The 24,133-nt window shown below is 37.0% G+C and overlaps 1 protein-coding gene across 1 annotated transcript; it reads left to right on the forward strand.

Moving 5' to 3' along the window:
* The first annotated feature begins 21,936 nt into the window (after nucleotides 1–21,936).
* On the forward strand, nucleotides 21,937–23,796 carry LOC132279511 (allene oxide synthase 1, chloroplastic-like). The gene has a single exon (XM_059781505.1). It carries the CDS (start codon nucleotides 22,038–22,040, stop codon nucleotides 23,616–23,618), a length of 1,581 nt encoding a protein of 526 aa, XP_059637488.1. The 5' UTR covers nucleotides 21,937–22,037; the 3' UTR covers nucleotides 23,619–23,796.
* The last annotated feature ends 337 nt before the right edge of the window (nucleotides 23,797–24,133 follow it).

Raw genomic sequence — 24,133 nt, forward strand, 5'->3', positions numbered from 1 at the left:
TTAAAAAAAATTTATCAAAAATTATCATTTTACGATTTATATAGTATGAAACTTATCATTTTCTTTTTTATTATTATTTTTTTATGAATAGTGCTCGATCGATCGAAAGGGGGCTCGATCGATCGAAAAGCTTTTAGAATGATGCCCTGGGAACAAAAATTCCCGACGCAATTATGATTGATCGAAATTATTTTTAATCAATTGAGACCATCTTTGATCAATCGGAATAAGCGTTGATCGATCGAGAAAGTACGTCTTCAATCGATCGAACTGCCTGGGCACAAATTGCTGAATTTTGAAAAATTTTCTAAGGCAGAAATTTTTCTATGGCCCCAAAATGCATGGATATGGTCTAAGATTCTGATTTTTGATAATGAAGTGCAATAGAACATATCTAGATGACGCAAAAAGTAAAAAAAAATTTAAAAAAATGGGAGAGGAATAGAGTTGAAAATTCTACGAATGCTAGTGTTTAATGTCTCTAGCAAGACGTTGGCTCAACTCACTAGTCGAAAGTATCAAAGACCGGATATGAAATATCCTTTTTAACTCTCATTTTCATTTTCTCATTTAATGCCTCACTTACAACAACACAAACATCCTCCAAAAAATAACTTGAAAAGAAATTAAGAAAGATGCAATTTATTTCCTTTCATCTACGGTCTTGAAAATAAAATCAATGATGAGCGGCCTTGCACTTGGCAAGGTAAAGTTTTTCAAAGACTCAATTGGATTAATAGGAATTGCACTCTCTTCATTCATTTCCTCTTCCTCAATAATCACCATCTCCTCACCTTCCAAGTTAGCTAACGAGTCCATTAGAGAGTTTATTTCATTTTTGGAGCTTTCAAGGTCAAAACCACAATTTTTATACATTTCAAAAAGGTATGTCTCAAGTGGGTCTTTGGAGATAATAGAAGGAAGGTTCTCTTCAACAAGTTCCTCCTCCTCCTCTCCTACCTTTATAGTGGTCAACATCTTCTCACTCACTAAAGTATTAAAGGCCGGAATAAAATCATGATCAAAACAAGAAAAGTCCTCATTAATCATATTATGCTCTATTGGATTAGCCACCAACTCACTTGCCACTTCCACCTCTTCTCTCTCATCATCCTCATCTATATAAATTGAAGTTCTTGCCATTTTTTCATTTGCCTCTTCCTCCTCCTCTTAACGAGAAAGAATACTTGCAATTTGCTCAACTTAAGCTTCAAGCTTGGCTAAAATTTGAGAATGTGGAAGGATAAGTTGAGTTTGTGAATTAAGCCCATCAAGTAGAGTAAATTTTTTTTTCTTAAAACTCGGGTGAATAAGGTAATAAAGGTGGTTCTTCAAAAAATGGTGGGGGAGGGTACTAGTCACAAGGAGGATTAAAAGATTGATCAAGTCCATAATAAAATGATGCATGTTGAACATTGAACTCAATCTCATAAGGATTAAAATATGATGGAGGAGCATAAGGTGAAGGGATATAATTTCCCCCCAAACTTAGATCAAACAATTCCTCCATTCACAATTAAAAATCCAAATGCAAGAAAATATTAGCCTCTACACGGGCCGATGCTTGGACAAAAATTTAAGCAATATAATGAGCCTAAAAAAGGGCTACCACAAGCATGCAAAGAAATGCAAAATTAAAATACAAGAGTTCGAAGAATTACTCACAAAGGTCCTTAAGCAACTTCAAATTTTAATGTTAGCTTTATGCTCCAATGATTGCTTCAAGTTCCAAAGTTTTCCTTTCTTGTAGTCAAGTACCTAATTGACAAATAATATCAAGAATGAGAAATGAATATACAATGAAAAATAAAATAAAAATAGAAGCAATCCAATGAACACTATTGTCTAGTTTAATTCCAACAAAACCGTTAATCCCTGACAACGGCGCTAAAATTTGACGAGTCTCGCCCCTTCCTCTAAGTGATTAAGAAAACGGACTTTTTAATACGAGAGGTCGCTTCGCAAGGTCAAAATATGAATGTGGTTTTGGAAGCCTTTTTAGTTAAATTTACATTTATAAAAACCACTACTACAACTAATGAAGCATAGTGAGTAGGGATCGTCCGCAGGGATTATACGTGTTGGAATTTAACTTCGATTCTAGTGGATCACAAGATTACAAAAGAGAGATTGATTTTTGAATTAAACTAAAATTCAATTAATTAAAATGAAATTAAAATAAACTAAGTTGAGTTAGGGATTTAAGAGATGAGAAGTGAGGTCTTGGGATCCATTGGAATTGCCACCAAGCTTGTTCACCAAACCACACACATTCAACTAATTTGGGGAAAATATTCTTGTGAACAAAATGCGACTACCAATTGCAATATTAAACATGGACCATCAAATTCAATAGTGTATTATCTACCTAACCAACAAATAAACTAAGTGTAGAACAACCCATCAATTCTAAGTATGACCCATCAAACTAGTCACAATTGTAGCACACATCAATCTAGAGAATCATGGAATTTGCAATAATAAGCCATGGAATATCAAATGAAGTTAAGATTTCTACCTACCTATAAGCATGAATTAAATTGTAGAACAACCCATCAAGCATAAGTATAATCCATCAAATTAATTGACAAACCTATCTAATAAAAACCATGTCTAGCCATCACTAGATTCTCAATCAACCACACATAGACATGCAATCAATATAGAAAAACTAGTGTAGAGATTAATTCCCAAATAATCACATAAAAGACAACATGTAATCATATTAAGAATCAATAGAAAGAATTAATCCATAGAAATCAAAGGAGAACCCAAGATTTATTAAATTCACAAGGCTAAAACACTAATCACAAGATATTATTCCCTAAAAAGTATGAAAGAGATAGAGGTTTAGATTACAAACTTGGGGCTTAACCAAGCCCCAAGGAGAAGTCTAGCTAATCATGGAGGAGGTGGGTGTGATCTTGGAACCCTCAAGGGCAATCCCCAAACATGGCTCCATCTTCTTCCTCTTCTTCTTTGATGAATTCTAGAGAGAGAGTGTGTGTAGATCTTGAGATGTGTTCTTGGTGCCTCCACTCCTCTCTTTTCTTCTAACCATAATCTCTAACTTTTCTAGAGAGAGAAACTAAAAATTACAATGAAAATAAAATTGAAGACAAAAAATATATTACAAAATGGTTCAATTCCCCCTTTATAAAAGGTCCTTGGAGTAGTGAACAAGTCAGAAAATAAACCCTCAAAATATCTAATCCCGCAACTATGTGGTAGGTAGAGTTCGGGCGCGTGGGAATAAGATTGCTCACTGCCAGTGTATTTTCAATTGATTGAAGAAATCTTTGATCGATCGAAAAAATATTCGATCCATCTAAAAATTTAGCATTTTTGACCTATTTCCGGATTTTTCTAAAATCTTCTTGGAACTTTTGTTTGACTCCAAAAAGTGTGTAATAGACCATTTTTAGCCCGTTTGAACCTTATTGACCTGAAATAGACAAAAATACAAATAAGTACTAAAATAGAAAAATAAAGATAGTTGAATGGATTAAAATACCATCGCTTAGGTGCTAAAATGCGTCGCATTTGAGCACTCATCATTATATATATTTCTAAAAAAAAACAAAATTTTGGTGTTTTTTTTTATTTTTTTATTTTTTTTATAAACATTTTGTGGGAAGTTACCAACAATAGCTGTAATGACCCGGTCATTTTCTTCCTTTCATTTTTCCTCAAATTTTACGATTAAATTTTTTTTATTGTCTTTTCCTTTCGGTGTTTGGTTTCTCATCACTTAGTATTGTCTCGAGTGTTCAGAAATGGTTTCTGAGACTCTTTCCTTTGGATTGACAACTCCCTTTGAGGACCAAGTTATTCCCATATTTTTTGTTTTTTGACACTATTCACTTTTCGTCCTTTTCCCTATTTTGTCTTTTACCTGTTTGTCACTTTGTTGGCATAACCTCACTTTTTGTGTTCGGAGTTAGTTTTTGACTTCATGTATCTTCATTCTAAGTGGTTTCCACGAAATATGTATCTTTATTTTTGCAATAAAGTACTCTAGTTGCTCCTGGTGTCTGACCGGTCTATCGCACTACCATTAAGTTTGAGAGTGTGAATTTTAGGCGACGGCCAAAAGTTTTACATTTATAAAAACCACTACTACCTTTCACTATAAATATAGCTAGGGCGAGTAGGAATCGTGCCAAGGGATTGTAAGGGTCGAACAAAGTTGTGGAATCGCTATTAGGGCTAGTAGGTCGAGTGATCAAACAATTGGTTGGTTGGTTGATTAGACTAGAGAGCAACTAAATTAAACTAAGTGATAACAAAAGAATGCTACTAAGAATAAATAAGAGAGAGAAGAGTCTTGGGGTTTAGAGATCACCACCAAGTAATGCATTTCTAAACCATTAACAAGTGACTAATGAGGGCAAATAGTGTGTTGCAATATTGGTGTATGTGTGTTTGGTTGATTCAACAAGCAAAGATGGCTAGTCAAGCATGTATTGTCTAAACATCATGTGAAAGGCACAATATATCTAAGCAATGAAGTATATATTGTCTAAACAACATGTGAAAGACACAATAGATCAAAACAAGTCATTAATCCTTTTATTAAGCTCACAACCCAAATACAACACAAGGTTAGAGACATATGCTACTTGCATTGAAAAGTATGGATCATCAAGCAACAAGCATGGATTGTCCTCCCATTTAACACTACACTACACTACAACTACACTACATCTACACTACTAGCATGAAAATAAACTAGGAGAGAGTCACAATCCATCAGGGAATAAGTATGAACCATCAAAAAAATCACAAGAGCATTCCTTTAAGTACTATGTTTTGACAATCTCTAAATCTATAACATCAATACACATAGACATGCATCAATAACACAAAATCTAGAGACAAACACATGAACATCTATTCTAATATACATAGACATATGGATAGAATGAAATGATCAATTGAAAGCATTTAACCACATAAATCATTGAACAATCAAGATCTATATATATGAAAGTGTCAAAACATTAATTACAACACTAATCCCTCAATAATACACAAGATTAAGATATAGAAAGCATGCTTAGGGCTAACTCTAGCCCCAAGAAGATGTCTAGCCACTCATGGTGATATTGCTCCAACCCTCAAGGGCTAACTCCATAGAAGAAATCTGCTCCTTGTTGATGAAGAACTCCAATGGTGTCTCTAGCCTCCTCCTCCTCTTCTTCATCCCTAAAGCTTGCCTCCTCTGAGAATATTCCCTAGAATTGTATATATCTCAAAAAGTGCATCATATTCCTTTTATAGGTAGGTCAAGTGACACACCAAATGAGCTGGGGTCATGCAAAAAATATTCTCTAATGATTGGATAGAGGACGGATTAAACAAACTGGCTTTTTAACTTTTTCGCACTAGAGGAAGTTCAATTGATCGAATCTTGGACTTGGATCGATCGAACTTGGCTGAGATCTATCGAACTGAGGCTGGATCGATCCAACTGGTTGACCTTGTTGGGAAAAGACAAATCCGAGATATTTTAGGAGATATTTTTGGGAAAAGGATAAAAGTGGTTAGTGGGTGGTACAGCTGTGGATAAGATCAATTATTTGAATAAGGACAAAAGTGTTCGATCGATCGAAGGGTAGTGTTGGATCGATCGAACTTTGGACTTTCTGCTTTGGGTCAAGGTTTGGATTTATCTTAAAGTACTGAGATCGATCAGTATTCGATCGATCGAACCTTGAAGTTGGATCGATCGAACTTTGCTGCTTCCCACCTTTGGCTTCATTTGCTTCTTTCTTTCTCCACTTTCCTCCTTTCTTTGTTTAATCCCAGAATTGCTTAAATTAAGCTCTTATTTGGCTGAGTTAGTTTATTTTCTGGATAAGTGCCTGAAAATGGAAATAATACGAAATCAATCTAAAACGGTAAAGTGAGATAGATAAAGGTACTAGAATGCCTAAGATTAAGGGGTTTAAATACGCACTTTTCAGTGCTCATCACACCCCCAAACTTAAATATTGATAGTCCCTATCAATGAACTAGAAAGTAAAGGAATGAAATGAACAACTATACAAGTATGAATCTAGAAAACAATAAATGGATAACGCCACTTTCGTAGGGAACACGATTGCACTTAGCACATGCAACAAGCCTTTTAAACCCCTAGGTTACCCTTAGTGGACGAGTGAAGTCTCGTGAGGGTTTCCAGAAATGGTACCCACAAACATTAAGCTCATTCTTTCAAAAGAGGTACCAATATTGCAAACAAGCATTGGGAGAAAACTACCTTAAGTATGCAATTTTTCAACCCTTTCTGAGCAATCTCTCAAAATTTCAACATCAAGCTAGCAAGTATGGTCCTCCACACATCAAGAAAATGATCATGCAAATCAAAACAACTCTAGAATCCTTTTTGAGTGGACCGACATCAAATGTGTTGCTATCTTAGCCAACTAGAGGAATGATCATATCCTTACCCTCAAACTAGCACACAAATCTAGTACCGATCATCAAGACAAAAAGTGGACCTTTTATTAAAGTTTTATTCATCTAGGTGTGCTTATTCTTTTTTATTTTTTTTTTATATTTTTTTTTATAGGATCAAAGATGGAAGCATGGTGCAATATGTTGATCTATTAAGCTTTCTAGCGATTCATGAGGTCGAGCGTTAGGTTAATGGCTCCCAAACCAGACGGCTTTAGGGCATTAGGCATTCAAATACCCCCACGGACTTACAAGCTCAAATCAACTAGGCTAGAAATCAAGACAACCTCCATCTAATCATTTCCCACTTCTCACTTTTTGGGAGAAGTCCTTACTTTTTATTACTTTTGCTTTAGCTTTTTTTTTTTTTTTTTTTCATTGAACAATCAAGTTCAATTATTAACCTAGAGTTTGAGCCCTCCACCTTTCGGTGCGAGAAGTTCAGTGCTTGATGAGGCTAGAATCCTGGCTACTTAGTGAAAAGGGGTTGTTATCTACCTTTATCAAGAATGAAATCTTTCAATGCACTACTAGCTCAATTGGAAAATAACCAATTCAATAATCAACAAAGCATGTACCCTATAAATGAATGCTAGTGTGCGCCAGTGCTAGTGTAGAATAGTAGAATGAATCTCAAAACAATCACAAAATAAAGATGATGTGGACCACAAGTGCAATCAAAATATCAATTTTGCAAAAAATTTACTCCTAAATGGTATCCATAAGGCATACAAGGAGTATTGGACTCTCAAGTCAAGCAATTTTTAAATTTTAAGCAATATAGTCCTCAAAAGATCAAAATCATAGCTAGATATGGACCAATCATAGAAATATCCCCCAAATACACAAGTTATGCTCAAAATCTTGAAATTTAAAGCTAACACTGCAAAGCACCATTCCCTCCAAACTTAAATGGTACAATGTCCTCAATGTGTAAGAGAACAAGGGAAAGAGTATACTAATGCAACTAAATAAGAATGATCGGGACTGAAGTATCCAAAGTGGGTGGCATGGCCCCCCTAAACTTGGGATTAACTGTGGTCCTGAAAAGATGGCACTTGGATAAACTCATCAGATAACAAAATGGGATAATTAGTGCACAGTGGATATACAAGTGTAAATGGGATAAATAGATAAAGAAATGAGAGAGGTATAAGGGTGGTCCTGAAAATTGGGTAGCACTCTCTCACTAAAGTCACTATGATGCACCTGATGGAGTCAAACGTACAGATATAAGAATATAATATATGACATCCATAGCAAAAACAGATATATAAAACAGATAAAGTGTAGGTACAATAGAAATATCAAAGCTGACAGACCGGCTGTAAAAATAATAGTACTGTACAGTGACAAAAATAGAGATCAGAGATTAGAGAGGGATCAAAAGATAGAAGGAACTTGGAACTCAGGATGATGAGGTTGGACGAGCACGTCGGGCTCCGCGGATATCTCTGGATAGATCTCAGAACATAGTCTCGACATCCGTACGGAAGGTAGCAAAATCAGCTATGTGGTCCGTAAGATCAGCTCGTATAGCAACAACAGTATCCTCAAGAGTCTGCAGGCGTACTCCAAAGTCGGGGGTCAGATCTAGAGCCTCAGGTATAGATGAATCAAAAGAAAACTCCTGAGTCTTCTCCTGGTCATGAATGGGCGACCCAGCTGGAGAGTGCTGCTCTGTAGCATCTGCAGGGCACTCTAGCTCAGCCGCTGCGGGATCTGCTGCTACTGCCTCAGCCTCTAGCTCCTCTGCCTACTGCGTGGTCTTGCAGCCTAGTAATGATGGCATTGTAGCTCTTGGTCCAGTCTTTCTTCAAGAAGTGACAAGAACCTCTCTCAGGGTGCTCCCGAGGATGAATAGGGTAGCGCTGGTCGATAAGAATCTGGGTGATGAGGAGGCCGAATGGGAGAGACTTAGCCCGTCCAGGCATCTCCTTGCTAATATACTCGTCAAATAGCTTCCTCATCACGCTCTAGATGAGTACGGGAATAGATACCCAGTGGCCCGTGTAGAAAGCGTAGAGGGCTGTCAGATAGTCTCCTCTCCGCTGGATCTTGTGCCCGGCCATATATATATTCTGAAAGAGAACAGAATCGAAGAACCATATGTCATCTGGAAGGAATGTGCGGGTGGTAAAAGTCTCGCCATCGGCATGGTGACCTGTAAGAAAGACTGCCATGTTGGTATAAGAAGGCCTGTATAGCCTCGGATATAGCTCCTAGAGTGGACAATGGCAAGAGCGGGCTAGCGACTCCACAGTGATAGTGATCTGATGGCCATCTATAGAAGTGACCAGCTCTGTTGTGGTACGCGGGGATGGTCAGAGGTTCTGGAAGAATAACTGTACCAGCCGCAGGTAGACTGGCTCTGTAACTGGGGCAAGAATAGCTGCAAGGCCCCTCTGAATGATATCATGGTAAGCTGATCGGGTCAGCACCGATCTGGAGAAAAGGGCTGTGTCGAATACCGACTCATGGTCTACTGCCATATGCGCATATCTAGGCGCGGGCCTATCACGCTCCTGAGCTGGCTGGCGTGGTGGAGATGGTACTGGTGAATGCTCAACTCCAGCATGTGGTAGAGATGGTGATAGTGTAAATGCAGGCGGAGATGTACATTAAATCTCAAGCAAGCATGATCCATCAAGGGTGAACATGTTTAGACTACCTAACTAAGGTGTAGCTTAACCACATTTACTTGAATGAAAGATTATCAAGCCCTAGATAAAATGATGAAGCCCATGAAGGTAAGAAATAAGCATAAACCATCAAAGGCATCGCCTAAGCAATGATCTATCAAAGTACTTATCAACATGTCATTAAACAATTTCATAACCTTGTCTCCATTCTCACTATGGAAACTCAAGCAATATGATTAAAATAAGACATCATCTAAAACAAGGTAATCAAGTTAAAGAAATCATCCATACAAATATCAACATTCATTACAACAAATGAAGTGCTCTTGGTTATGAAGAGACCATAAAAAATATATTATAATCCCCAAAATAGAGCTATACTAGATCATGCTTACAAGGGAGGGGCTTCATCACCTCCCTAGAGGAAGAATTAGTTACCCATGGAAGCCCTAGAAGAAGGAAGAAGCTTGGAAGATCCCTCCATTTTTGAGCTCCCTCTTTGTAGCCACAAGAACTCTATCCTCTTCTTCTCTCTCTCTCCAAAAATCTTGCAAAACGATATATGATATGTTATGTGTGGTTCCCCACACCTTGTAGACATCTTGTCCACCAAACCCTACCAAACAAGGCCCTTCTTTTCCTACCAAAAGACATCTCCAACCAATTCATAAAGATGGAAATCAGAATTGAGGGAATCAAGGTGCAAGTGGGCTGAAATGATGGTTCCCGGAGAGCATTCTGCCTAATTTTTGAGCGCTTGGAGTAAGCCCTTCGAGCGCTCGAAGTTTCATCAGCTTGCACTCTTCCACTTGATCTACTTTGCACTACTTTGGTAAAATAATCATAACTTTCTATTCCAAACTCCAAATGACGAACTGTTTAATGATTTAGGAAGCTAATTAAAAGCTCTAAATACGCCATGTTTTAATGGAAGTCCAGTTCTCAATTTTTCTGGGTCAAAAATGACGATCAAAGTTGAACTCCACTGCTGCCAAGCTATAAACTTCAGCATTGCACACTTTGATATTCAAGAACTCATCAAAACATCATTTTTATTCCTTTTTGGGAAACAAACCTGAAAATATATAAAAGCATGCAAATGAAGATAATCTATATAAAATAATTAAATAATGGACTTAACTAATGCAACTAAGGGCGCTTGAATATGCAATATTCGGCGCTTATCACACCCCCAAACTTACATTTTGCTAGTCCCTTAGCAAAACCAAAATGAAATACATACATAGCTCAAATACAACTTGAAACAAACAATGGACTAGAGACAGGGTCATTAAGCAGACTACCATGCATATATGAAGCATTGATACAAAAGTTTGCTAAACACATTTTAACATACATGCATCAGCATCCAAGTCTATAAAAATAACTCAATTGTCATCTCTTGAATGGAAATCAACTCTAACTTCAGTGAAAGTGGATTGGATTCTCAACATGCGGCTTTTACTTTCTTTTCCAATTCCAAGACACAAGTCTTCAAATAATTGAATTCCCCTTTAAATGAAGTCACTAAGGCATGAATTTATTTACAAAACAACTTTTGTTGCTTGCTGAAAATTTATTAGAACCCAAAAATAAAACAAAAAATGGTTGTGTAATGCTGAAGTCCTTTAAGCTTTCTAACCAACCCATTTAGCAGGCGTTAGGCCAACAGCTCCCAAACCAGATGGTTTTAGGGTGGTAAGTGTAGAGACACTCCTAGGGCTTAATAGCTTGAATTGGCAAGGCTACGAACTTCAACGGACCATATTTATTTATTGATTTTTTTATATTATTTTTTTTGAATGACCGTGCAATGCCTAAAATGCCTAAGTTCCTTAAGCTTTCTAACTAACCCATGTAGCAAGCGTTAGGCCAGCAACTCCCAAATAGAACGGATTTAGGGTGCTAAGTGTAAAGACACTCCTAGGGCTTAATAACTCGAGTCAGTCAGGCTACGAACTTAAGCTAGTCATTATCTTCTTCTTCTTTTTCTTTTTCTTTTTTTTTTCTTTTTTTTTTTTTTTTTTTTAGAAGTCAGATTCATGCCAAAGGTATCCATCCATTAGGTTCATCAATTCGGATTAACTAGGTCAAAATCAAGGTTAATTCAGTTGCATGCCTCACAGGTGAGTTTCCGATGTGCATATGTGCATTATGAAGCATAAAAGAGTATAAAATCCAATGAGAATCTAATTGAAATATTTATACAGACTAAATTGCATCCACATGTTCATTTCAAATTTTCTTTATTTTCAAAACTCAACAATTGCTTCTATACACAAGGTATTCAACATGAGCATCAGCTCCGACAAGTTTCAAATTGCACAAAAATGTGATTTACTGAAATGCAATATTGCACCCCCAAACTTGAATGACACATTGTCCTCAATGTGGGACAATAAGTAAATCAAAATAAGAGCAAAGGGGTTAAAGAACAATAATACCAAGTGGAGTGCCGAATGCAAAGGTTTCCATCTATGTGAATACGCAAATGTTTCCCCCAAACTTGGACATGAAGACCTATCAAAATATAACTAATATACACATGTAAAAGCATAGTTCTCTTAAGAAAAACCAAAACAGAGATAATAACACGAATTTTATTGAAAGATAAAAATCCATACAAAACACAAATATGCACACATTAGCCACAAGTTTAAAATGGATAACAAAATAATGCCAAAAACGGTGCCATTTAGAGTGATGAAGTTGGTTCAGGAATTTTGTCGAGCAGGTGGTGTGCACTTTGCAAAAATTAGAGGTAAAGACAGTGAATGGTTCTTGAAAACCTAAAATTTTTTTACTTGCAATTGACAATATACAAGCCCCAAACACATACTACACCTCTACACAATCAATCCCATCCTCCATTTATACAAAAAACGTGAAAGAGAAAGAGAAAGAAGAAACTCACCCAAAAATGGAGAACCAAAGGCCCCTTGTGCTTGGTGGTAAGTGGTGGTGATGTGGATGAGAGAGTGATGGAGATGGGAGAAGGTTGGAGATGAAGAAGTGAGGAAGAGGAAGGAGTGGAGAAGTTAGGAGAGGGTGCATGCATGGGGGGTTGTGGGGATGAAGGGAGTGAATGAGGTAACTGAAACAAATGGGATAGGGAAAGGCAGGTTTAAAAAGGTGGGGGTCAGTTCGAGCCCTCGAAGATGAGGCAGTGGGCTTTAGGGCCATGGGATACAAGCTTCGAGCGCTCGAAGGTCCTTCTTCGAGCGCTCGAAAAATGGGCAGTTAGCATTTTGCAACCTTCGAGCGCTCGAAGGAAGGTTTCGAGCTCTCGAAAACCAGGCAGTATGTTTTCTAGTGCTTTAACTACAGTGCAACAATCTTTCTAGGTCCTATGAGTGCTTGGATTGAAATCTTTGCTGCATGGTATTGACAACGAGGTCAGAGAGTTTGCCAATGTAGGACTTAAATGCTCAGATGGACTTAGGAAACTTCGAACAACCATTGCATTGAAAGAAGGAGGTTATGCACAAGAGTACCATGTCGAAAGACCGATGAAATTGCCGGATAGAGCTGAAAATTTCTAGGAATGAAAACAAGGGTTGCAGAAGGCCTAAGAAAACCAGTCTGAATTTTGGACAACAATTTAAGATAGTTCCAGATAAGGTTAAATTTTGGCTTTCCTTAGCAATTTCCCAGAAAATTTCAAGGCCCAAGCAATTGAAAATTAGGGAAGCGTGGAAATAGAAAGAATTTCTTCCCTTGGATGCTAAATTTAACGTCGATAGCTAGACGCAAAAGATCAGGTTAGCCCTCATTACCCTATACCATGTCTCTCTAGAGAGTCACACTTCCCTAAATAAGAAAGTTCTATTAGAAGCGGAAGAAAAAGAGCTTGAAGAAAAAAATTGAAAAGGGGTAAAGGAAAGACCTCAACCCACTCTTCTTCCTTAATGAAGAACTTTGGATTATGGGCAGATGGATAAAGTGAGGGCACACCTAGCAAGGGTTTGTGAAAGATTATATTTAGCACGGGAATGCCCGAAAAATTATCCTTCAAACTTTCAACATCCTCCTCACACTTATTCAGTGGTTCGAGCTCAACAGTTTGAGACAACTCAAGTGAGGGAATGGGAGCAGATGTATGCTCCCAAGAAAGAGATACATTTGAGGTTTCCCAATGAGGAGAATGAATGAGTGGAGGAATATCAAGCAAAGAATTTACCTTCCAAATAGAATTATCAACATCAAAATCCTCACAATTGAAATGAGCCAAGCAAGCTTTTAGAGGATCCTCCATTGAAGGAGGTGCATCAAGTGAAGGATTCTTTAGGGGCTGTTGTGGAATTTCAAGGGAGACAATCTATTCATCCTTATTTTCCTCATTTTGAACCATAAATTCTTCAATTTTTTGTATGGCAACAATTTGTTCCTCAACCACAATTTCTTCATTTTCACTAGGAGTAAGCTCATCGTTCATAGAATTCTCATTTGGATTGGCCATAAATTCAAATGAACATGTTTCCTCCTCCTCATGATTTTTAGCATTAATCCTTTGTTGAATTTGAGATATTTGGTCATCTATCATTGCACTAACTTGGGACTTGTGGTATGGTACCACTTGATTGATAGACTCTATTGTGGATTGAATGCTAGCAAGGGTAGCCAATATTTGCTTGTTGGGGTCCATCATGGACTCCATCATTTCTTTGTTGTTATTGGCAATCACTTCTTCAAATTGAGAGGGTGTTTGAGATGAAGGCTGGAAATAATGATCATGTGGCTGAAAACTGGCTTGAAAATGTTGCCCATGAGATTGTGGGGCTGAATTTCCTATGTCATGCCACAAGAAGTTTTGATGATCTCCCCAACCCAAGTCATAACCATTGAAGTATGGATCATTACCCGGTTCAAAGAAATTTTCGGTTGGTTGCTGTAGATAAAAATCTGAAAATTGTCTCGGTGGAGGACAATCTCTTGTATGATGTGTATGACTAGAGCATAATGCACAAAACTCATGTGGTGTGTAAAATTGAGTTGAAGGAAAATTACCCTCTATTTAGGACTAATCCAACCTTTTGTTGAGATACATAAAAAAAAATATTTCACACGTAACATATATACAACACAAATAAGATACACAACAGCCCTTCACCAAAACATCTATATGCAATGATCCCTTTCTCCTCAATTATCAAGACAAATTAAATGGCCACGCTAAGGACCAATGCTTTGTAATTGAAAATAAACAAGACAATAGCCTCAACAAGGGCTTCACAACTTAACTATCGCTAAATTTAACACATGCACGATATTAACAAACTTGAAATTAGAGAGCTGAAAAACTTACCGGGAGTCCTCTAGACTTACCAATTTGCTAGCATTCCCTCAGCGAGCCTTAAGTCCCTAGAATCTCACAATAACTTACAACACAACAATGGTCAAAACCATAGAAGGAAATATTTACAAAACACAATATTAACAATCAAACCAAAGTTAACTCTAGAACTTCGGTTGCTAAACCGTTTGCAATCCCCGGCAACGGCGCCAAAAATTGATCGGTTGAGAATTCGATCTATAATAAATCAACCTTCGCAATAGCACGAATCGTTGTAAAATAGGGCTATTGGTCAGGTAAGTCGAACCACTGGGACCGCGCTAATCTATGGCAACCTAAGTGTCTAGAGTCTTTTTAGAATGCTACGGGGTGTTCATAGAGGATTTGTTGGTTGTCACTTGAGCTATGAAATTAAGATGCATAAAATAAAAGCTTGCAAGAATTTAAAGGAGATGAAATACAAGTAAAGAATACTAGGGAAGTGAATCCGCCTCCATCCCTATACACGTGCTAGATTAGAGCTAAATTGGGGAAAAAACAATATATGATGGTCAAGAAATATATAGCAACACATAGTTGCCATATAATCAACAAGATATACATTAAATCTCAAGCAAGCATGATCCATCAAGGGTGAACATGTTTAGACTACCTAACTAAGGTGTAGCTTAACCACATTTACTTGAATGAAAGATTATCAAGCCCTAGATAAAATGATGAAGCACATGAAGGTAAGAAATAATTATAAACCATCAAAGGCATCGCTTAAGCAATGATCTATCAAAGCACTTATCAACATGCCATTAAACCATTTCATAACCTTGTCTCCATTCTCACCATGAAAACTCAAGCAATATGATTAAAATAAAACATCATCTAAAACAAGGTAATCAAGTTAAAGAAATCATCCATACAAATATCAACATTCATTACAACAAATGAAGTGCTCTTGGTTATGAAACGACCATAGAAAATACATTGTAATCCCCAAAATAGAGCTATACTAGATCATGCTTACAAGGGAGGGGCTTCATCACCTCCCTAGAGGAAGAATTAGTTACCCATGGAAGCCCTAGAAGAAGGAAGAAGCTTGGAAGATCCCTCCATTTTCGAGCTCCCTCTTTGTAGCCACAAGAACTCTATCCTCTTCTTCTCTCTCTCTCCAAAAATCTTGCAAAATGATATATGATATGTTATGTGTGGTTCCCCCCACCTTGTAGACATCTTGTCCACCAAACCCTACCAAACAAGGCCCTTCTTTTCCTACCAAAAGACATTCCAACCAATTCATAAAGATGGAAATCAGAATTGAGGGAATCAAGGTGCAAGTGGGCTAAAATGATGGTTCCCGGAGAGCATTCTGCCCAATTTTTGAGCGCTCGAAGTAAGCCCTTCGAGCGCTCGAAGTTTCATCAGCTTGCACTCTTTCACTTGATATGCTTTGCACTATATTGGTAAAACAGCCATAACTTTCTGCTCTAAACTCCAAATGACAAACTGTTTGATGATTTGGGAAGATAATTCAAAGCTCTAAATATACCATGTTTTAATAGAAGTCCAGTTCTCAAGTTTTCTGGGTCAAAAATGACGATTAAAGTCGAACTCCACTACTGCCAGGCTGTAAACTTCAGCATTGCACACTTTGATATTCAAGAACTCATCAAAACATCATTTTTATTCCTTTTTGGGAAAAAAACCTGAAAATATATAAAAATATGCAAATAAAGGTAATCTATATAAAATAATTAAATAATGGACTTAATTAATGCAACTAAGGGCGCTTGAATATGCAATATTCGGCGCTTATCAAGATTCGACATGTGATGTTTTTATAACGCGTAACGAATCGCGTTCTGAAGATTCAACATTTGTCATCCTATAGTAGTTGTGGATTTAGAGCATGACCTGTGTGGTTACAGCCTACTTGTGCATGGAATGTAGTTTCGTGCTTTATATATATTTTGTATATAAGTTGTTAACTTATTTATTTTGGAGTCACTTGGGACATTGTTACAAAGACATGGCTAGAGTTTGGCTCTAGTGCAGGAGGTATGAGTTCTCCCCATTTATAGTGCACACTTAGGGTAGTATTCCCAACGGGTTAATGCCCGGAATAACCATAGGTCTTGGCTTTATTCAAGATTTGATGTCCAAGTCTTCCACTACTTGATTTCACATTCAATTCCAAGTTGGCAACCAATGTTTAATTGTGATTTGTGGTTTTGGTTATTGGCGATTTAATATTGTTAAGTATATTCAGACATTATGATTTCTAATGAATCATTGCAGGTTTTGATATTGTTAAGTACATTCAAGCATTATGATTTCTAATGAATCATTGCAGGTTTTTAATGTTGTTAAGTACATCTATGTTATATTGTTCAAATGCAACTTAGGAATGATCCTATAGATTCATTTGGAATATAGACGTTAGGTGGCATGACCCACTTTAGTTGTTTTCACATTTTAGGTTTCAAGTCAATGGCTTTGAAGATCTATATCTTGTTGATTTGTATAGCATGTTTCTATATTGTTTGAATTGCATGAATGATGTGATTTATGCTAGAAATGTTTTAAGGTAGCTTAGGATGCTCCCTGAGTCTCACCTTTGACATAGACGTTAGGTGGCATGACCCTTTTGAATTGTTTTAAGTTAATGTAATAACTTTGTAAAACATTAGGTCGATGCATGCTCATTTCCTACGAGTAGCTTTATGTTACTCACCCACGTAGTAGGGACATTTTTCAGGTACAAGAATCAAGGTTGAGATTATCATTATGCTTGGATGATTTGTGGACTTGAAGGTTCCATTTTTATAAAGGTTGGCTTGAAAAGCCATTTGTAACCTTATTTGTCAAATGTGTATATTTGGTTCTAAACTTGTAATGTGTGCCTAAGCACACTTTTTGATTCTCATTTAATGTTTATGATATGAGGCCAATGGCTAAACTATATTTGAAGTTCATGTATATTCATAAATGTTGAAGTCTTGCCTTTAATGAGAATATATATCAGAAATTAGGGTTTTAGCATGACATTTTTGCACTGGAATGTGCATCGGGTATGAAATTCATTATCTAGCATTCATTTAATATGTATGAGGTGTGGCCAATGGCCAATCACCATTTTGTTTTTATTTTTGCATTTTAGTTTCATACTTTGCATTTTGGGCTAAAATAGTAAAATCTAAACCTTTAAGGGTTCATTTGAAAATCGGGTGATGCAAAGTGTGCACGAGCACATTCATCAGGACCTACTTAATATGCATGAAGTGTGGCTAAGGGCCAAACGGTAATTTGAAACCATTTCATAATTTTGGTTTTCAAATTTTCCTTTTTATGTTTATTTTTGCTTTTTTGGCCGTTGGGGGATTGAATTTTGCATCGGCGATATTTTAAACCGTAGACCATTATAGCACGTCCTAATGGGTAAGTTACGTTTGCGAGCATAATCGTTTTCAAGAAAAATCTCATCCTTGGTGATTTGAGCCTCTTATGAACTCATTTTATATTTTTATTGCATAATCTGATTTTAGGGCATTTTGGGTTTTTCCTTCAAGAAATAAATTCCGGTCTTCACATGGTCACTTAGAAAACGTGATTTTGGTGGTGGTTTCTTCTTTGTATTTTTTCAGAAAATGACATCTTGGTACCGGAAATCCCTCGCAAAGTTCAGCTTTCAGTTTTGTATTTTTAGTAACTTTTTAACCCTCATGACCAGATTTCATGGATGGGCATTTTGGGCATTTTACAGCGAGTTTTTTTTTTTCATTTTCTCTCACACTGCTGGGTAGAAAATTTGATTTCGGGAGGGGTTTCTTCTTCGTGTTTTTCTAGAAAAATTCGTTTGATAGCCCGTTTTTGCTCTCAAATCAGGACAGTTATTGTAGCAACTTTTGCCCTCTTGTCTAGTTCTGATCTAACGGCATTTTGGGGATTTTGCTGTATGTTTTTTTTTTTGTTTCCTTCCGCTTTGTCGGGTATAAAACTCGATTTTAGGGGGGGTTTCTTCTTCATATTTTTCCAGAAAATGTCATCTCAGACCCGAAAACCCTGCGTCAAATCTGATTTCCTGCGCATCTGCACTATTTGAAAAAGTCTGTTGTAAGAACATTTTGAGAATTTCACGTCAAAAATAAAATTTTCCTTCAGCATGGTCAGCTTGGAAAAATTATTTTGAGGGGGGTTTCTTCTTTGTGTTTTTCCAAAAAACGTTGTTTAGTGCCTCAAAACGGCACACGAATTTCAGCATTTTGCCTAGGTACTATTCACGGCTGCGGCGACGTCAAAACTTTGTTTTGACTTTTCTCTTCCATCCGAATTCCAAATCATGTGATTCTTGAGTCTAACTTAATTAATTTTTCGCTGTCTTCCCAATGGTGTGATCGGCAGCATCTGATTTTATATTTTTCAGAAATGACCATTTTGCCCTGGGGGCTATTTTTGTTCGATTTTCTTGTAATTCGCTTCCGCTACTTTCTTTTGAGTTATATGACTTCACGAGAAGTCATGGATATGTCTCGGGAATAATATACATTCTAGGGATGTCATTTCTATGTAAAATGACTATTTTACCCCTGTGGGCTTATTTGTCATATTTCCGATCTTTTACTTTCGCGTCAGTTCTCATTGAGTTCCACGACTTCATAGACGGTCATCAAAGTGTATTAGAGGTGTGTTGTGCTTTGGGAGACCGTTGTCTTGTTTCTTCCTTCCGCATTCTAGATTCGTTATCGGATCTACGTTCGGTTCATCATAGGACGTACTGGCCTAAAAACCAGAGCCGTTACAATAGCCAAGCTGGTAGAAATCGATCTCTCCAAAGGATAAGTCGAGATTTCAGTCTTGATGAAGGTATGAGTGTGTGTGTTTGCTTAACCTTTAAATATATATATATATATATATATATATATATATATATATATAATAAAAATAAATATAAAATTGTGAAAGCTAGCTAGTTATAGAAAGTAAGTTACTTTCTGGCTTAATTTTTCTTTTCTTTTTCTTTCGTGTTATTTGGATTTAACCAAATTTGAGCACTTACCCATATCACTTATTACAGGCTTTACAGCCATGAAAATTTCACGTTATTTGAAGTAAATTAAGGGTCGATTAATTATTGTGAAAAAATAAATAGAATAAAAAAGGAAGAGAATTAAATTCCATTTGCATCTATGATCTTGCTTCTATAAGAAGAAAGTCCATTATTTCCCTACTCAGATGATATATATATATATATATATATATGGCCAATTTTGTGTAAAAAAACAATTAGTACATCATATACACGTGAACATGATCAACATTGGAAGAATGGTCACAGCAACACCCATCCCACGCATATATATATATATATATATATATATATATATATGGCCAATTTTGTGTAAAAAAAACAATTAGTACATCATATACACGTGAACATGAATGGTCACAGCAACACCCATCCCACGCATATATATATATATATATATATATATATATATATATATATGTGGCCAATTTTGTGTAAAAAAAACAATTAGTACATCATATACACGTGAACATGATCAACATTGGAAGAATGGTCACAGCAACACCCATCCCACGCACGTCGCTGCGTGAGTCGACCCTCTTATGTCCTCTAAAATTTCATTTCTTCTTATGGTGATAAAATTGTCTCTATCTGATCTGGATCGCATATTTTATTCTTGTTTCCATATATCTTTTTTGTAATCTAGTTTTGGGGGTATGGCCGAAACCCATTTTGGTTGCCTCTCTCTTTGTCGCCTAGTTTTGGGGTATGCCCCCAAACACGTTGTTGCTTTGTCTTTTTGTTCATTTTTGTGATCTGCTATTCATCACTCTCTCCCATTATACATTATTGATTATTTGTATAATAAAATAACCAAATTCAGAATAAAAAAAATAATAGTAATAATAATAAAATAATAGTAATAATAATAATAGTTCCCATTATATATATATATATTTTCCTTTTGTTTTTTCTTTAAAATATTCTTTTTCTCTTTAAATTTTACAAGAATTTTTTTTTTTTTTTTTTTTTTTTTTTTTTTTTTTTTTTTTTTTTGACATGCATTACCGGATGGTTTGAATTTTGGCCGGTTAAGACTAATGATTGGTGCACTTGGTAATATATTATTAAGATGAGTAATGAATCTTGCACATTCAAAATTTACAGTAAATTACCTAATTAAATAATTTTTTATTAATTATTTATGTTAGATACAAGTAAGTGAACGACCCCACTCCTGCATATCTAACCTTTTTAAACAATGATCATATGATACAATAAATATTTTGCATCAAAATTCATTCTATTAGATCGAACCAAAATTTTATGTTATCTTAATTTTGACATAAAATATCATATTTAACTGTGTTTAGTAATTTTATTTCAAAGCAATTTTGGACAATTTAAAGATGAAAAAGAGATTACATAAAAAGAAAGGTAGACTAGGGATATTTGCACTCCAAAAAGTTACTCTTAAGCTTCTAGTCATGTGATAATAAAGTGGAATGACAATTCTACCCTCTTAATTCTTACCAACTTTTTATTTGGATGACAAAATTTCCAAATTCGGCCAGGTCCATCCAATCCTATTTAGTGTGAGTTTGGAGACCTTTTATATAAATAGGGATGGGGTAGATTTTGAAACCCTGACAGGTGGGAATAGGGTAAACCCGCCCCACCCTGCCCTGCCAGTTAAGGATGTATATTTACTAAAATATTCTTATATATTCTGATATATTATTAAATTAGATTAAATATAGATAAACACATTTAAGAAAAATAATAACTTGTACTGAATCTTTTATACTTGAGAATAAGAAAAAAAAAATATAGTGTGCATTAATAGGTTATGGGGGGCAGGTATGGGTAGGGTACTGACTGTCCAAAAAGTTATTCTTGCGCTCCAAGTCATGTTGTAATAAAGTGGAGTGACAATTATACCCTTTTAATTCCTAGGAACCGTATCTCTATTCTCTTTCTTCAACAAATCATCTAGCTATAATCTTGTGATTCATGTATTTCATTGAAAATCCGAATCAAAATATGGCCATATTAAATATTTTGAACGTCACAGAGACAGAGATGCATAGGTGAACTGCAATCTGTCCACGCAAGGAATATTTTAAAAGATCATCTTGTTATTTCTCAAAATACAATACATATTAAAAGGCTAATTCTGTCATTTTCTATAATACAATTTGAAGCACTAGAGTAATTTTTTTTTCGAATGCGAATATCACTTAGCAAAAAAAAAAAAAAAAAAAAAAAAGAGAAGGAATGTTGGACAACTCATAATGAAAAAAAGTGGAGCTACAAGTGTGTAATACTGTAATAACTGATTTAACTGCAAACCTTTCATGACTCGCATTAATCATAAAATATACAAAATCTCACGTACCACTCCCACTGACCACTCCCATTCTGTCTATGAATAGGACCTTTACACAACGACCATCTTTACAGATATATGAATATAACTATATATAGAGCTGTTTGGTGCTTCCAAAACATCATCACACAGAATAAAGCTCATTTCCATTTCCATTCCCATTTCCAGTCTCATTCTCTCTATCAATCAACCTTTTTGCAATAATATAATAGTCAAAAGCATCGTTCAAAACAAATGGCTTCCTCTCCTCTTCAACTCCAATTCCCTTCACAAACACCGTCAAAGCGTTCGTCCAAAGCCTCAACTCGTACACTCGCTGTCCATCCCATCTCCGCTTCCATATCGGAGAAATCCAATGTGCCGGCACCACCACCTCCGGCTACGGTGAATCCGACGGAACCCATCAAAAAGCTTCCTATCCGGACAATCCCAGGAAACTACGGCCTTCCCTTTGTGGGTCCCATCAAAGACCGACTCGATTTCTTCTACAATCAAGGCCGAGACGAGTTCTTCAACTCCCGAGTTCAGAAGTACGAATCAACCGTGTACCGAGTGAACATGCCACCTGGTCCATTCATTTCCTCTAACTCAAACGTTGTCGTCCTCCTCGACGGCAAGAGCTTTTCGGTTCTCTTCGACGTGACCAAGGTCGAGAAGAAGGACCTCTTCACTGGGACCTACATGCCCTCCACTGAACTCACCGGCGGTTACCGAGTTCTCTCCTATCTCGACCCGTCCGAGCCGAAACACGACAAACTCAAGCGACTCCTATTCTTCCTCTTGAAATCTAGTCGCGACAAGGTCATACCGGAGTTTCACACCACCTTCTCCGAGCTATTCGAGACCCTTGAGAGTGGGCTTGCCACTGATGGCAAAGCCGACTTCGGCGGTCCCAATGATCAGGCGTCGTTTAACTTCCTGGGTCGCTCTCTCTTCGGGACCAACCCGAACGATACCAAACTCGGAACCGACGGACCAAATTTGATCGCCAAATGGGTGTTGTTCCAACTCGGTCCTATACTCGTCGTCGGCTTGCCGAAGCTTCTAGAAGAACTTCTCCTCCACACCTTCCCTTTACCACCATTCCTCATCAAAAAGGACTACCAGAGACTCTACGACTTCTTCTACGAGTCATCGACAACGATTCTCGATGAGGCCGAGAGGCTCGGCATCTCGAGAGACGAAGCTTGCCACAACCTGTTGTTCGCCGCCTGCTTTAATTCCTTCGGTGGCATGAAAGTCTTCTTCCCCAGCGTAGTGAAATGGATCGGCCAAGCAGGTGTCAAACTGCACACACAACTGGCCGAGGAGATCCGATCGGGGGTCAAATCCAACGGCGGGAATGTGACGATGGTAGCCATGGAACAGATGCCGTTGATGCAGTCCGTCGTGTTCGAATCGTTCCGGATCGAACCACCCGTACCATTTCAGTACGGCCGGGCCAAACGCGACCTGGTGATAGAGTCTCACGACGCCGCGTTTGAGATCAAAAAAGGGGAAATGATATTCGGGTACCAACCGTTTGCGACAAAGGATCCGAAGATATTCGACAGACCCGACGAGTTCGTGCCGGATCGGTTCATGGGTGAGGAAGGAGGGAGTCTTTTGAAGCACGTGCTATGGTCAAACGGCCCCGAAACCGAGTCTCCTACGGCCGGCAACAAACAGTGCGCCGGAAAAGATTTCGTGGTCTTGATGTCTAGATTGTTGGTGGTGGAATTGTTCCTCCGTTACGATTCGTTCGAGATCGAGGTGGGTACGTCGGCATTAGGCGCTTCCGTTACGTTCACCTCTGTGAAGAGAGCCAGTTTCTGATTAGCGGTGGCTGTTCGTGAACGATGGTTATATTTGGAGGCATAGTTTGGTAAAGTGGGGGATGGGATATTGTTTGAAAGAACAATGCTCAAGTAGGAATAACACATGGACTAACAAAAATACCATATGTGTTAAAAAGAAATTTAAAAATAATTAATAAAAATTATTTGGATATTTTTGCCGATCATTAAAAAAAAAAGATATATATATATATATATATATATTTTGCCTCATGCATTTGAGATTTTTTCTATTACAAACCTTTCGTATTACAATTAGTTATAGAAGAAACTAAACAATTAGTCCAAACATGACAAATTAACCACAATTGTAAGACTCCAATTATCAATGGAGTTTTAGGAAATCAATTTGGTTTCAAATTGCAACAGGTGGTGATAAATCTCAAAATTTTGGATGTGAGTTATGCGTATTTATTAAATGGCCGACTTCTTTAGTCATTTTGGAGATGAGTTGCAACAGAGATGGCAGACAACTAATGTTGCGGTTTGAATCAT

Source organism: Cornus florida, unplaced genomic scaffold (assembly GCF_030987335.1).
Source record: "Cornus florida cultivar Cherokee Brave unplaced genomic scaffold, ASM3098733v1 CherokeeBrave_3.0.0_Hap2_Chr10, whole genome shotgun sequence".
Lineage (NCBI taxonomy): Eukaryota > Viridiplantae > Streptophyta > Magnoliopsida > Cornales > Cornaceae > Cornus > Cornus florida.

Coding starts and splice junctions, on each gene's coding strand:
- LOC132279511 (XM_059781505.1), top strand. CDS start 22,038: ATGGCTTCCTCTCCTCTTCAACTCCAATTCCCTTCACAAACACCGTCA.